The sequence below is a fragment of the Rhincodon typus genome, chromosome 8 (assembly GCF_021869965.1).
Source record: "Rhincodon typus isolate 14 chromosome 8, sRhiTyp1.1, whole genome shotgun sequence".
In the NCBI taxonomy this organism is placed as follows: Eukaryota; Metazoa; Chordata; class Chondrichthyes; order Orectolobiformes; family Rhincodontidae; genus Rhincodon; species Rhincodon typus.
The window spans coordinates 45,493,685-45,508,610 of NC_063339.1; the positions used below are offsets into that span (position 1 = coordinate 45,493,685).

General features: G+C 37.3%; 1 protein-coding gene across 1 annotated transcript; it reads right to left on the minus strand.

Moving 5' to 3' along the window:
• Nucleotides 1-3,245: 3,245 nt before the first annotated feature.
• On the minus strand, nt 3,246-10,860 carry LOC109927851 (N-alpha-acetyltransferase 30, NatC catalytic subunit). Its single transcript, XM_020527886.2, has 3 exons — nt 10,504-10,860; nt 8,894-8,949; nt 3,246-5,033 (listed from the first exon to the last, which is right to left on the minus strand). The coding sequence occupies exons 1-3, from the start codon at nt 10,622-10,624 to the stop codon at nt 4,896-4,898; spliced, it is 315 nt and encodes a 104-aa protein (XP_020383475.2). The 5' UTR covers nt 10,625-10,860; the 3' UTR covers nt 3,246-4,895.
• Between the last annotated feature and the right edge of the window lie 4,066 nt (nt 10,861-14,926).

Below are 14,926 nucleotides of genomic sequence, written 5' to 3' on the forward strand. Positions count from 1 at the left end.
ACAATTGAATCTTTTCCATACACTTTCTTTACCATTGAGATAAGGATTTAATGTCTGATAGCTGGCTTTGCAAAATAATGCGATGGAGAATAGTACCGGTAAAGTGTGTCCATCCAATTCCTTACATCAGTTGAAGAATTATGACCTTGGAACATGATTTAAACACATGCACAACAGATTTGCAATTTATATAAGCTGCAAAGAAATAAGCTGTGCAACACACAAGAGGCAGTGAAATTAAAACACCACAATATTAGTGTCAATATAAATTCATAATTTAGTTGTCGAGCTGTATTTGAGCACAGCTTGCCCGTGAGAAACCAGAGGGCAGGTGGTCAGTCCAGGCTACATTTTAGCCCAATGTTTTATATTCAGAAATAAAGACTGCCTTGATGAAAAATTTTAATAGCAGATACCATTAGTGCTTATAATACCCAAAGGTTCAGTTACCTAGACTTCAGTAACTTGGTCACTTACAGAACTGCTTCACGTAGACTCCCAATATGTTGAGTGACAAAGTAGTGACACTATATTAACCAACGTCTTTTCGTTTAGACATTCCTAATTTGCATTGAGATGACTCGGCTCACCCATTAGTATGGATTTTTAGTGCTTTAGTTATAGATCCTGAACCGTAAGCCCGATTTCACTGCAATACAGTTGTGATCTCAATTTTTTTTAAAAAAAAAAGTACAATTCATCACCTACATTCCCACCATCTCTCATTTGTTGAAGCAGAATTAAACAAGTCTCTTGGATCACTATCTAGCTCCTCACCCTATGAATTAAGAACACAATCCAAAGTGAAATAATACTGATTTCTTCCATAAGCTTCTCCTGTCTTCAAACATTTCTGCACTGTTAAAAAATTCTCTCCAGGCACTAAAGGAGTTGAGTGTAGTCACTACAGTAACATAGGAAATTTAATTTGCATTTTGTTTTGCACTAAAAGTGTCCCCGAAACTTAACCTCATCTGCACAAACGATTAGCTTCTACCAATGCAAATACACAAGGCTCTTTTTACACTTCTCTCTAAAATATGCATTTCCAACTGTAGGAAGAAATAACTCATTGTTCAGGAACTTGAAAGTTGAGAAATAATTTACTTCAGCAGAATTAAATGCCCTGTTTTTGGTAGGAAGGGCAACTCCTCTGTTACTTAAGCAATGAGTCCTTATTAACTTTCAAATGCTTCATCAACACATCTCCAGTTTAAAAGGAACAATAGCTGTGTGAATATGAAAGATTGAGGAACAAAAAAGCAGACAGTACTGGTGAAGTGTTCTTTTTAAACTGAAAGGAAGCACCAGTCATGTTTCCAAGGGGTTAGTATTGAGCACTGCTGCGTTTAATATTAAAATTAATGACATTGAAATCTTATGTACCAAAACCAAAGTTTGCACAAAGCATGGGAATATAGTAAGCATGCAGTGATGAAGATAATAACACAAGGGTATGGATAGAATACCCATGGCAGACCACATGATTGATGAAATTTAATGCAATGTTTGGTAGGAATAACAATGAGGACAGATAGTATGAATTAGATGGTACAATTTTCAAAGAGACATATTGCTCAAAGGCAATGAAGTTATGCCAAACATTTATAATTCACTGTTTAAGCCTCATTCTAAGTCCCTATTGTGCTCAAATCAATTGTGCTCACTTTAAGGCAGATATTAAGCCCTTTGAGTCACCAAGAAGATACAGGGGCTAAAATGGAATTGGAAACATAGAATGTGGGGGGAAAAAAGTAGTTCCAGCAATATAGGGAAGGGAGGGAGGAGGAGGAGGGGAGGAAAGAGAGTGTAGGACAAGCTGACTCTACGTGGTGGCTCAGTGTTTCACAGCACCAGGTACCAGAGTTTGATTCCACAGTCAGGTGACTGTGCAAATTCCACACAAACATTCTTCTTGTAACTGCATGGGGGTTCCTCTGGGTGGTCTGTTTCCTCCCACAGTTCAAAGTTGTGCAGGTTAGGCTGTGCCAAATTGCCCATAGTGTCCAGGCTAGGTGGCGTGGCCATGGGAAATAAAGGGTTACAGGGATATGGCAGGGATGTTGGTCTGGGTGGGATACACTTCATAGGGTTGGTTTGGAGCCTGCTTTCACACTGTATGGATCCTATATTTCAAAAAAGTCAAAATGGGTGGCATGGCCTCATCCTATGTCATATGATTACAAAATTCTAATTCAGCAACTTATAATATAGTGCCCTGAATGTAATAAAGTGCTTCACAGAGCCATTAGACAACAAAATATAGCACTGAGATAGATAAGGCAATATTAGAGTCAAAGGACTAGGTATCTTTAAAGGAAAAATACAAGATAGATAGGCAGAAATGTGGAGGGCACTTGGGGCCTCGACAGCTCAAAACTCAGCCGCCGGCTACAGTGATTTAAATATAGGTGGTTTCTTTTTGGATTAGAGTGTCACTATCTCAAAAGGTTATAGGTTACAGAGATTGTGCCTGAATAGTGTGCATAAATTTAAAAAGTCTATGCAAATGAATATGTTCCCATGGAAACCATTTCCTAAAATTCTCAGTGCAGAAATGTCAAAGTTGAGCATTATAATATCCAATAGTATTGAGGTATGGGAGTTATTTATTGCCAAAAATTCATAAGATTTTCTATTAAAAATGTACTTTATAGCTTATGTACATACTGCACAGTACAACAATTAAACAATAGAGAGGCAAACACTGATAAACAGTTCACCTCCACTTTCCTGCCTTTAGCAACTTTACAATTTTAAGTTGCAATGAAATATGTCATACTTGAGGATATTTAGAAATATTGAATGAAGTAGTTCTATGGTGGAAGAGTGATTTCATATGGTTTTCAATGAACGTAGCCAGTTATACAAATGACTGCTGTTCCATGCAGTTTTGTGGTGAGAGGTAACTGTGTAAGGAACACTAGTCGAAAGCAAAATTCTGCTCCATAAAAAAAAACTACCAGATAGAGTTTCACATTGAACTTTACTCTATGGGCACATTTGGTAAATGTCACATTCTCAGAAGATGTACAATAAAACCTGAAATTGTTGTTTAGCATATCATTTCACAATCTGAGATTCTGCAGTCATTTTAAATTTTCCTTTGAAAATTTTAATGAAATCAAACAGATTTGATTTTGCATTCTAACATGGGAAATTATTGGGATAATACTTGGTTGTTGATGTGATATGGCATGAATTCTATCAAAAATATTATAATTTTTTTTACACCACAATTGCAGTCTCTTAAAACCACTTTTCACTTTATTTTACTGCATCTTACAAAGTTACAAACATTGCAATTTCCATTTAACCCTTTCCTGTAGCTTTTGTCCTGCTCATTTGGAGAGAAGTAGAGGGACAGCAGTGAAATTCAGCAAAATTTACTGACTAAATTGAAGTCCCAATCATTCAACATAGAAATGAATCGGATACTGAACAGCTGCCCAATCTCATTTACTACCCTTAACTCCAGTTAAACTGTATGGCAAAGTAATCAAGTTGGTTTATTTAAACCCAAGGTTTTATTCAATAAAGTTAGCTCTGTACCCAATCTCCATCTGATGCTTTGTACTTGTAAACTGATGAAAGTATCAAATTCATTGCTCAGTGCTCATTTACCCTTTGAGAAATAAGACAGATTAAGTGACTTTGAACCATGTGAAGCAGTACAGTCCCAAGTAACTCATGTATTCGAGGGTGAAAGCATTCATCAACTCCAAAGGAAAGAGTTTAGCTGCAGAAAGCATAAAGATATTGAACTGAAATTAAGCAATATGCACTTAGAATTTATAATTTGCTTTAGAAATGGCTAAACTTTTGCACCAGATGGGTCAGGATCCTGCAGCTAACCTGCTTGCATACTTAAATGGACAATAAAATGTGTCCCACTCATTTTTAAAATCCAGCCTTTCACAGCTTCCAAGAATCTAAATAGATTTTTGGTTAAAATCATACATAAACGTTCAATCTGCCACATTAAAAAAAACTCAATTTAAACCAGAAAGGTGCATTATATAGAATCAGCAAACGTAGCTGTGTACTAAGCATTTTAGGAACAACAGCTACTATACATATTTCCAAAACAAAAAAATCCCATTTCTCTTAAAACAATTGCCAGATACCTCCCAAAGCAAAAACAGCTTTGCTTTGGCTTGAGAGAGAGAGAAAAAAATCCTTATCAAAAAAGTGGAGTCACTGCCAATCAAAATCATAGTTCGAATAAAGGTAAAAGCGTTGTTGCCAAGATTGTCTGGGAAAAGAAAGCATGCAGTCAAACTAGGAATGAGACATATATGCGGATCTCTACAGGCACTGGCTGCGCAATGTTATTTTGTTGTCAAGCTCAGACACCCACAACTTCTAACATGTGCTTTCTTCTGTCACTGAAGAATCATTAACTGGAAAATTTAATATGAAAAATAAAATTCTGAATAACAGAATCAACACCCTTTGAGGAGTTCAGTATTTAATCTGGCAAATTTCTGTTTGAAACGTTGGTGCAGTCCATGAAGAAATCTCAACATACAAGCTTTCTGGAAGCCACAAAACATTTTTCCCCAATAAGTCATTTGAGATGTTGTCTACTGCAAATGACATGCAATTTCGTTTCTTTCCTCACACTTCACTGAAATGATGCATCTCAGGACAACTGTTCCTCTTTCTGGTACCACAATTCATCCATGAATATTTTGACAATTTTTAAAGAAAAAAATTCCACTTTTTTATTAGCACAACTGCGCCATGCCATAGTGCAACAAATGTATGTGACACTCAATGAGACACAGACAGATAAGAGCTGCATGGAAATCAAGAGTCCTGCTGCAAAGCAATTCTTTAAAATTGCACTGCATGCTAAAAGGACTCACTTTGAACTCGTTCTTTATAGTTCTCTAACGTAGCCACAGTTTAAGACGCAGTGCATCAACTCCATTTAAGTAATATCTGAACAGCCTTTTGTCTCTCACAAATCCAAGATTTTCATAGAGTTTCAGGGCAGATTTGTTTGTAATCTCAGTTTCCAGGACAACCTACATTTTTAAAAGAAAGAGAAATCTATTAGAATACCCAATGTTTAGTTTATCTACTTATTTTCCTAATTCTACAAACATTGTAAAGAATAAAAATTTGCAAGTGAACATTTCATTGGGCATTAGAGGTCGTACTTGATATATTCTACAGAGATGCAGATTAAATCACAAATTATTAGTTTAAACACTGTACAATTATTCAGACTACCTCTTGCATCAAAAATTCAATCCCAAAGGAACATATAAACAAAGTGTTGACCATTTATCCCTTGAACCTGTTTCATCATTAAAATAGATCATGGTACCTTATCTCATTTACTTTATATCCTTTCATACCAGTACTTAAGATAATCTTTTCATTTCAGTTCTGAAATTCTTGAGGAGGGAGGAGTGAGAAAGGAAAGAGTATCAGATTTATAAAAAGAAATGCTTCTTGATTTCACTTCTGAATGGTCTGGTTTTAATTTTAGGATTATGTCCCTATGAGAAAAAGATACTTTCTTTTCATCTATCCTGTTGCATGGTTTTATCACTTCAATCATTTTGATTAAATCATCCAATAATCTGTTATACTCAAAGGACTAATAATAAAATTTATGTAGCATATCCTCATTATTTAGTCTTTTTAGCTTTTACTTCTTTCTGGTGAACATTCCAGTAGGGAGTTATCTGTGTGTCCTGGTCAGTCTTGTTGCTCAAATCAAAATCACAGATTACCTGCTATCACATTGATGCTGGACCTCGCTGTTAGTAAAATGGCTGCCATGTTTCCTACATTACAATAGTATCTAGTTACCTCATTGGCTGTAAAGCACTTGGGACTTCCTGTGGTGACTAAAAGCACAACAGAAATGCTACTCTTCTTTTTCTTCATTCTTTTTGCAAGATGCAGTTGTCAGAAGTGAAATTTGTCATCTAACAAGACTATTCTAGTTCCTTCATGATAAAAACCAAAATCCCATTAGCAAATTTGAGTGCTTTTTTTAAATAAACAATCCACTAGCTTTGAACAATCTAGGTACACAGACACCTAAATTTGCACTTTAATTCCTAGTTTCTACCTATTTGGGAAATAATCTCGCTCTTCTTTGAATTGAAGAAGAAAGACCTCACACTTTCTGACATTAAGTCTCATTTGCAAGTTTTGTCAACTGTCCGTCAAAGGAGGTGAAGAGTTGGGGGTCTTATGGAATGTTTATAGCTCACATGAGACCACTATTCATTTTTCTGGAAAGTCACTCTTGAAATTGCCCATGAGTGTTCTAAATGGTGTAACTGAAGGACCTAAATTTATTTTTACTATTTTCTTACTTTTAAGAAGCTTTTACAATCTGTTTTTCTCATGTTCTATTTCATTCCTTTACATTTACAGCACAAGTGTCATATTTAAATCTGAAATGAGTTTCTGACCATGTCTGACATCACCTGACTTCACTGCTGCCTCACTTCATTTGCTGAAACCCTTATGTGTCTTTGTTAACCCTAGACATTACAATTAAGATGCACTGAGATAGCAAGAACTGCAGATGCCAGAGTCAGAGATAACACAGTGTGGAGCTGCAGGAACACAGCAGGCCAGGCAGCATCAGAGGAGCACGAAAGCCGATGTTTCAGGTCGGGACCCTTCTTCAGAAATGGGGAGGGGGAAGGGAGCTCAGAAATAAATACAGAGAGGAGGGGTGCGTCTGGGGAAGGTAGGTGGGATGGTGATAGCTGAGTGTAGGTACGGAGTAGTGGGGATTGGTCAGTGAGATGAGAGAAGATGGGCAGGTTGTGTCAGGTGAAGGGGGCGGGGATAAGAGGGAGGGTTGGACATGGGACGAGGCCAGGGGTGGGGCGATTTTAAAACTAGTGAAATCCACGTTTAGGCCATCAGGCTGTAGGCTCCCGAGGCAGAATATGAGGTGCTGCTCCTCCAGTTTCCGGGTGGTGTCATTGTGACACTGGAGGCGGCCCAGGATGGACATGTCACCCAAGGAGTGGGAGGGGGAGTTAAAATGGCTCGTGACCGTGTTTGTCGCGTACAGAGCGCAGATGCTCTACAAAACAGTATCCGAGCCTCCGTTTGGTCTCATCGATGTAGATGTAAATGTTTGAGACACCAGCTCATCTAATTCTGGCCTCTCCAGAATTCTCAATTTTAAAAGCTTGTCTGTTTATCAGTGCCTTCTGCTGCACAAGACTGAAGTTCTGGAATTCCCTCCAATTCACTTTCTCTCATCCTTCCTTTATGACACACCTTAAAATCTACCCCTTGACCAAGCTTTTGGCATTTGCTCTAATATCCTAAATGGTTCATTTGGCTTTGTAATAGCAAATGCAAGTTGTAATTTCTCGGTTATCCTTTGAATTCTAAACTCAAAACTTTATTCTTCTTTGTTATAATTCCCTTATTTAATCTGATACTACCTACAACTTTACTTACCAGCCAGAGATGGTCACTTTCTTTGGGATTTTTATTTTGTCAATGGAAATATATATATGTTGCCAATTAGAAGTAAATTTTTCTAATGTTTATCATTGGTATGTGCGACCATCTTTTAATGGTTCTCCAACATTCTATAGCTAAACAATCCCTTGTATCTTCTTGAGTTACTTTGTTCAGATTTAAAGCCGTCACACTCTAGCTGAATATAAATTCTACCATATTACAATCATTTTTCCCCTCCTCTACTACAAAGTTAAAAATTAACCCTGCGTCTTGTACAACACTAGAGCTAAAATAGCCCATACAACAGTTTTCTCCATCATATGAAAGAACCAATTGTTTTGAATGGATTCCATGAAGACATCCTCAACACTATTACAGAAAATTTGTATCGCCTGGTCTAAACGATTAAAACAAAAAACTTTTAACTTTGCGATTTATAATGTTGTAGTATCAAACAACCGAATGGGGCTCTGACAACAATCCCCATCTGTCTCTTCTGGCTTTTTTTTTTGCTCCACTCAAAACGATTCTACATCTTGACACAAAAATTACTTCCACTACTGTCTTTATCTCATCCTTGAGGGATTATCACCACCACCTACTCCAATCTCTTTTCCACTTTGCCTATTGCTTTTTAAAAAGTAAAAGATTCTGGAATATTTAACTCGCAACACCCAACTCAGTCTGTAACTTTTCCATAATGGCCGTTAGATCAAACTCTGAGCTATAATTAATCTATTCTATTTCAAACGCTTTGCACTTACACTGGAGTCAACTGTTTAAAAATTTTACTGTGATGTCACTTCAGTTACTAATTCACTGTTATGTTTGTTAAGACCTTTCCCCTATTCCGAACCACTTTGGTTATTTTTACCCAAATTACGCAGCCTTGATATTCATCTCACTACTTCTGAATTTACTGTTTTGTGAATCCTTCCACCTTCTTCCCTTCATAAGCTGGTGCTGCTCCTTATAAGGAAGCAGCAACATATGACTTGATAGGCCCTTAAGGATAATACCCACAAAAACATAATTAGTTAACTCAGTGAAAACACACTTCAGAATGTTTGGACAACACATTCAGTGCCTTTTAACTCCAATGTAGGATGATGACCTTCCATTTCACACTTTGATTTAAATATTTGTAATTTAATCTGACTCGGTACAATTACTAAACTTTACTAGCTGTTGGTTAATTAGAACAAGGACTTCAGAAAACAGTAGAAGATATTGTTACATTTGATAATAGAATGTCAATGAAGAAGTCAATTGTCAATAGCAAAGTCATGTGAAGGAGGAATTTCAGGAGAAATTAATATCCATAGGGGAGAGGAATGTAAGGGGAATGCAAAACTAATAAGATCAAAATTAACGCAAGTGAATCAAAGAAATCCAAATATAGCAATCTGGAAGGTGCAGCATTTTGTACCTCGTCACAATCGCCTTCTACCATGGCATAAATTGCTTTCTTCACTAGATTTGTGCCTGGAAAATAATATAATAGAATATAGTCATTTTAACAGTATACTTGAAAAGTAACTCATATCCAAAATTAAACCTGCATCCACTGGCCCAGAGGTAGGAACACTTATAGTGCCACAACAGCCCTAACATAGCAGAGAAGATACATTCCATTAACCTGTTCAGAGATGTTACGGGACTGGTAATGAGCCTTCTTCTTGAATTGCTGCAGTCCATTAGATGTAGCTACAACTACAAGGCTGATAGGGAGAGTGATGCAGAATTTTGACCCAGCAATAGTGAAGCAAATGGGACTTGAACCCAGGCCTGCCGGCAAATATGGTAATGGAATGCCCTAGGCCCAACAACTTTCAGCTGCTTCATCAATTACCTCCCTCCAGTACAAGGACAGAATTGGACATGTTTCCTGATGATTGCAGAGTATTCAGTACCATTTGCGACTCCTCAGGTACTGAAGTAATCAGTGCCCATATGCAACAAGATCTGGACAACATTCAGGCTTGGGCAGATCAGTGGCAAATAACACTGCACTGCACATGTGTGTTAGACAACGACAAATCTAATGATTTACCCTTGACATTGAATGGTGTTAACACCACTGAAACCCCACAAATAAACAGCCTGGGCATTGGAGTGAGGGTATCACTGACAAAAACTGGTCTAGTCCTATGTTAGAGGCTACAAATTCTGTAACAAGTCAGTCAGTATCTGACTCCACAGAGCCTACTCACGATCTAGAAAACTCAAAATCAGGAGCTGGGGGACAGGTTAAAATAATTCAAATAATTTAAAATAGATGTGAGTCCCTGCTGCTACTTACATTAAAGCACAGTTATGTTTTTTAAGCTTATATTATTCATATCAATATAATGAATTTCAGCAAACTGAGATAAAAGGCATCTCAAGAATAATGATATTTAGCATCTCTTTAGAAACTGAAGTTGGAGAGGCAAAACGCAAACAGAAATTTGAATATGGCATGTTTAGCATTGAAAAACATCCCAAGCAACTTCACAGAAATGCAAGAAAAAAAAAGGCAAGCAAAGGAGGGTAGGTAGGAACAGTCAGGCAAATTATGTCAAGATTGGAAAGAGAGCAGGGAACCTATGCAGTTGCAAATCTAAATGTTACCTGCGAAACTTGGGGATAGTGAGTGCAAAGAAGGCTGCATTTCAAGAAACAGCATTCTTGCAGAGAAGGTTTCTTAGACTGGAAGTGAGAAAAGAGACAGGCACAAAGCCTTAGGGAGATTTTGACAAAGATTTTAAAAAAATCAAGCATCAGGGGATTAGGAGCCAAAGTGCATCAGTAAGAACAAAGCTAATGAGATAAATTACAGGTAGCCAGAATAAGCTACAGATGAGGGAGACTAAATGCATGACAGAAAAGAAGCCACAAGTGGAGTTGAGTGAAGAACAACCCACTTCAATCATGAATCAAACTCCCTTAGCTACATTCAAGTTATATCAAAGACTGCCATGTTAGTCTTTACGAAAAGAATGTTGCATGGCAATTTTTAATAAATTTGCATTGCTAATTTGAAAATATAAATCTCACCAATGGATTTTCTTCTGTACTTGGAATCCACTGCTAACATCGCTATATATCCTCTCCTGAACATCTTCTTGTGCATGTCCAATTTGCAGACAATGGCACCCACACACTCATCTCCAACCATAGCCTACAGAAAAAAAACACAAAATTGTTTAACTAAGTACATAATAAAGTATGGAATACTACAGAATTTATACTTAGATGTACATACACACTTGCTTAGTTAGCAAAATACTCATGCATAAACAAGTAAAAAAATTAAAAATTCATCAATGCATTGGAATGTGATCAATAATTTGAATGTTTACATTCATTTGATCTCAGTACCAATCAAAATTTGTCACACAATAAGTTACACAAGACCATAACTCAATATTTAGTGTACAAATGAAGCTTGTATGAAGTTCGTAGATTGGCGTAATGCTTCTGTACAAAACAACTTCACTGCTATTTTACACATATGACATCAAGATACTTCATCGAGCACAAGGCATTCGACCTTTACCGGTAGCTGTCTTTATAGTTGACCAGAAAACCAATTGGTTCGACTACATACTACCTACAAGGGCAGGTCAGAGGCTGGATATTCTGCAACAAGTGACTTGTTCTGTGATTCTATAAAGTCTTTCCAACATTTACAAAACACAAGTCAGGGCTGTAATAGATATGTGCAGCTCCAATAACAGTTGAGAGACATCATCCGAGACAAACAGCCTGTGTGACTGGCATCCCATTCACAAGATTCATTTCCCCACACCAGGGCTGCAATGTGTACTAGGTATAAGATACATTACAGTAGCTCACCAAAACATTTTAGCAACAAATCCCAAACTTGTCCTCTGTCGCCTAGAAGGATAAGGAAGGTAAAGACAGGGAAAAAAAGCTACCTCCTAAATCTGTAGCAAGTCAAACACTTGGAAATGTATTACCATTCCTCATCATCACAATGCCATAATCCTGGGATTCCCTACTTGTGGAAGTATGTTGGCCATGTGGATTGTAACTTCACCACCTTGAGAATAATCAGGGTGGGCAGTAATTATAAGCCTTTCCTGTGATAACCATGTTTTTTCAGAAAATAATAAAAAGCAGCTAATGGGATTACTATCAATTACTATAGTATAATGAATATGATTCTATTAGCCAAATGGGCTAGATTAGGACATCCTACTTACACAGAGTCTTCTATGTACTAAGAGTAGCAGAATCAAGAAGAGTCTAAACAATGTGACAGTATACATTTTTTAAAAATGATCAAAAAAAACAACTCCTTTACAACGATTACCAAACTAAAATAAGCTTAAGAATTGTTTGGGCATCATTCAGCCGTGACCAGTTAACTGTACTGAGAGAACCATCTCAGTGATTGAATACCCTGGCTTCAATGCCGCTTCAATGTCAGGCTGCAGTGCTTTTCCACTGATAAATTGGTAATTTTTATTTTTTTTTTTTTTAAAAAGCTCTTCATTGAGTTCAATGCAGCTTTTATTGGTATACAAAACACATCTCTACTTGTCTCAATTTTGTGTCTGACAAATAATTTGAACTGGTAGAGGTGCGACAATGTAGCTCTCCCAATAGCCAGCAGCAATCAGTAATCAGGAAGCATAAACTTACAGCATGGCCATTAGTCTTTTAAATTATGATGAATAAATTTATTCAGATTTAAACAAAAACACCAAATCTTCAACAATTATTTTTACAGCGTCAATGGTTCAAGTGGATTTATAATGAAGAATGGTTGAGTGGTGAAGTTACCTCATGGCATGCAAAACCTTTCCTCTGGTCCAACCACAAAAAATCTAAAAGCAAACTTCTGATATTTTGCATGATACACAACGTTCAATTTTAATGGCTGTATTGTTAGGTCTTCAGTTGCAAAGATTTAAGCCCTGGAATTTCCTTCTTAAATTTATTTGCTGCTCTTCCTCTTTTAAAAGTTCTTTAAAACCAAGTTCTAAGTCATTTAACTGTTCTATTTGGCTCACTCTAAAATTTTGTTTGATAACGCTTTTGCAAATCATCTGGGGATGCACTATGATAAAGGTGCATCATAAATACAAGTTGCTTTTGTAATCACACCAATTTTAGCACTAATGCTGGTCTCTGTGGCAGAGCTAACATTAACTCCATTCATGGATTAAAATTCACAAGATCAAAAATGTGATTAAAATTCAAAAGATTATAAAAGGCCGCCATTATGCCTGTGCCAGTTTTCCGAAACAGGTCAAAGTTTAGGAATTTTGAGGCAAGTAACTCATCTCCTGTCACCACAATGTCCAGCCACCATCTACAAAGGGAAACAGTGCAATGAAGCACTTGCCTGGATGACGGTAGCATAAACAACACTGAAGCAGCTTGATACCATCCCCCAAGACAAAGCTGCCCACTTGATTGACATCCAAATCACCTTCACTCTTTTCACCAATGCAGAGTGTCAGTCATGTGAACCTCCTATAAGATGTAAAGCAGTAAGTCACCAAGGATCCTCCCCTCCGCCAGCATCTTTGAAACCCACGATCTCTAACACCAGAAGGGCAGATATTTGGGAACACAACCATTTGCAAGTTCTCCACCAAGCCACACATCAACCCAACTTGCAACTATACCATGTTCCTTCACTATCACTAAATTCCTGGATCTCTCTCCGTAACAGCAATGTGGGTGTACCCACATTCAAGGGCCTCAGAGTTCAAGAAAGCAGCTCACCGCCACCTTCTCCAGGGCAATTAGGGATAGGCAATAAATGCTGGCCTAACCAGCGACACACATTCCTTGAACAAATAAGAAAAGCTCCAATATACTGAAGTCTTGCACTCTTCACACAGCTTACATTTTATCCGACTCAAATATTTATCCAATTTTCTTTGGGAGTTGTTATTGGACTTGCTTCCAACACTTGCAGGCAATGCATTCCAGATTACATTACACTGTGAAAAACAAAACAAAACACTTATCTTTGCCCTGGTCCTTTGACCAAGTCCTCAAATTTCTGATCCTTTTGCCAACCAAATAAAAAACCCAAATGATCAAAATCCCTCAATTTTGAGCATTTCCATTAAATCACCCCGTAACTTTCTCTGGTCAACATAGAACAATTCCAGATGTTCTAATATCTACAAAAGAAAAATTGGTATCATTCCATTAAATCTCTGCACTGTCTCCGTGGCTTTGACATGGTGCCAAGAATTGAAAATAATACTCCAGCTTAGGCCTAGCCAGTGATTTATATTTCCTTACACTTCCTCAAAGCCTTTTCAAAATGTTTCAAATGCTTATCTCATTCCCTCTTAGCTTCTGTAAAAACTGGTCGTGTCCTTTCCTTATTCAATAATCTTTTGTATGATTAACTTTATTTTTAAGTACTTATATTAATTCTAAATTTGTGTATTATCATAACTCAACCACTGCTCAGGGGAAATAAGTTATTTACATTTATGATTCCTGCAAAGTTTTGAACATTCATTGCACTCCCCTTGAATGCTCAATCCTGACCTGGAAAATATTTTGCTATGCCTTCAATAAGGGAAAGTTCTTACATTCTCAATGTGACAGTATTAAGAACATCATCATTTAGACTGCAAACAGACTCAGCATCATTATGTCACGAGCAATCGGGAAGGATTTTCCAGTGGGGGGTGGGGGAAGACATACTCTCAGCATTTACCCTGTCAAGCCCCTAAAGAATAATTTTGTTGCAATGCGATCATCCTCATTCTTCCAATATATGAGTAGAGCCACAACCCATTTAACCTTCACTCACAAGCCTATTCCCCCGATACCAGGGATCATCCTAGAGAAATTTCTCTGAACTGCCTCCAATGAAATAACATTTTTTTTCCTAAGTAAGAAGACAAAAACTGCTCTCAGTATTCCAGATGTGGTCTTATCAGCATCTTGTACAGCTGCAGTAAAATTTCCCTACTCTTTATACTCTAACCTCCTTGAAATAAGGGCCAACATTCCATTAGACTTCCCAATTACCTGCTGCACCTGTGTGCTAGCTTTGTGTTTTTTGTACAAGTACCCCAAGACTGTGTGTTGCAACTTCCTGCAGTTTTTCTCCATTTAAATAATATTTTTCTTTTGTTCTCCCTTTCAAAATGAGCAACTTCATTTTCCTACATTATACTCCACTTGCCAACTTCTTGCCCAATTACTTACCAATAATTTTTCTGTAAACCGCTTGCTTTTCCACCTACTTTTTGGGTCATCTGCAAGTTTTGCTGCTGTACATTTGCTTCCTTCCTCCAAGTCATTATATATTGTAAACAGTTGCAATCCTAGCTCTGATCGCAGTGGAACCCTATTCGTCACTGCTTACCAACCTGGAAGAGGCTCCCTTAACCCCACTTGCTGTTTCCTTCCCATTAAGCAATTCTCTATCCATGCCAATATTCTACCTCTAACACTGTGGACTTTTGTT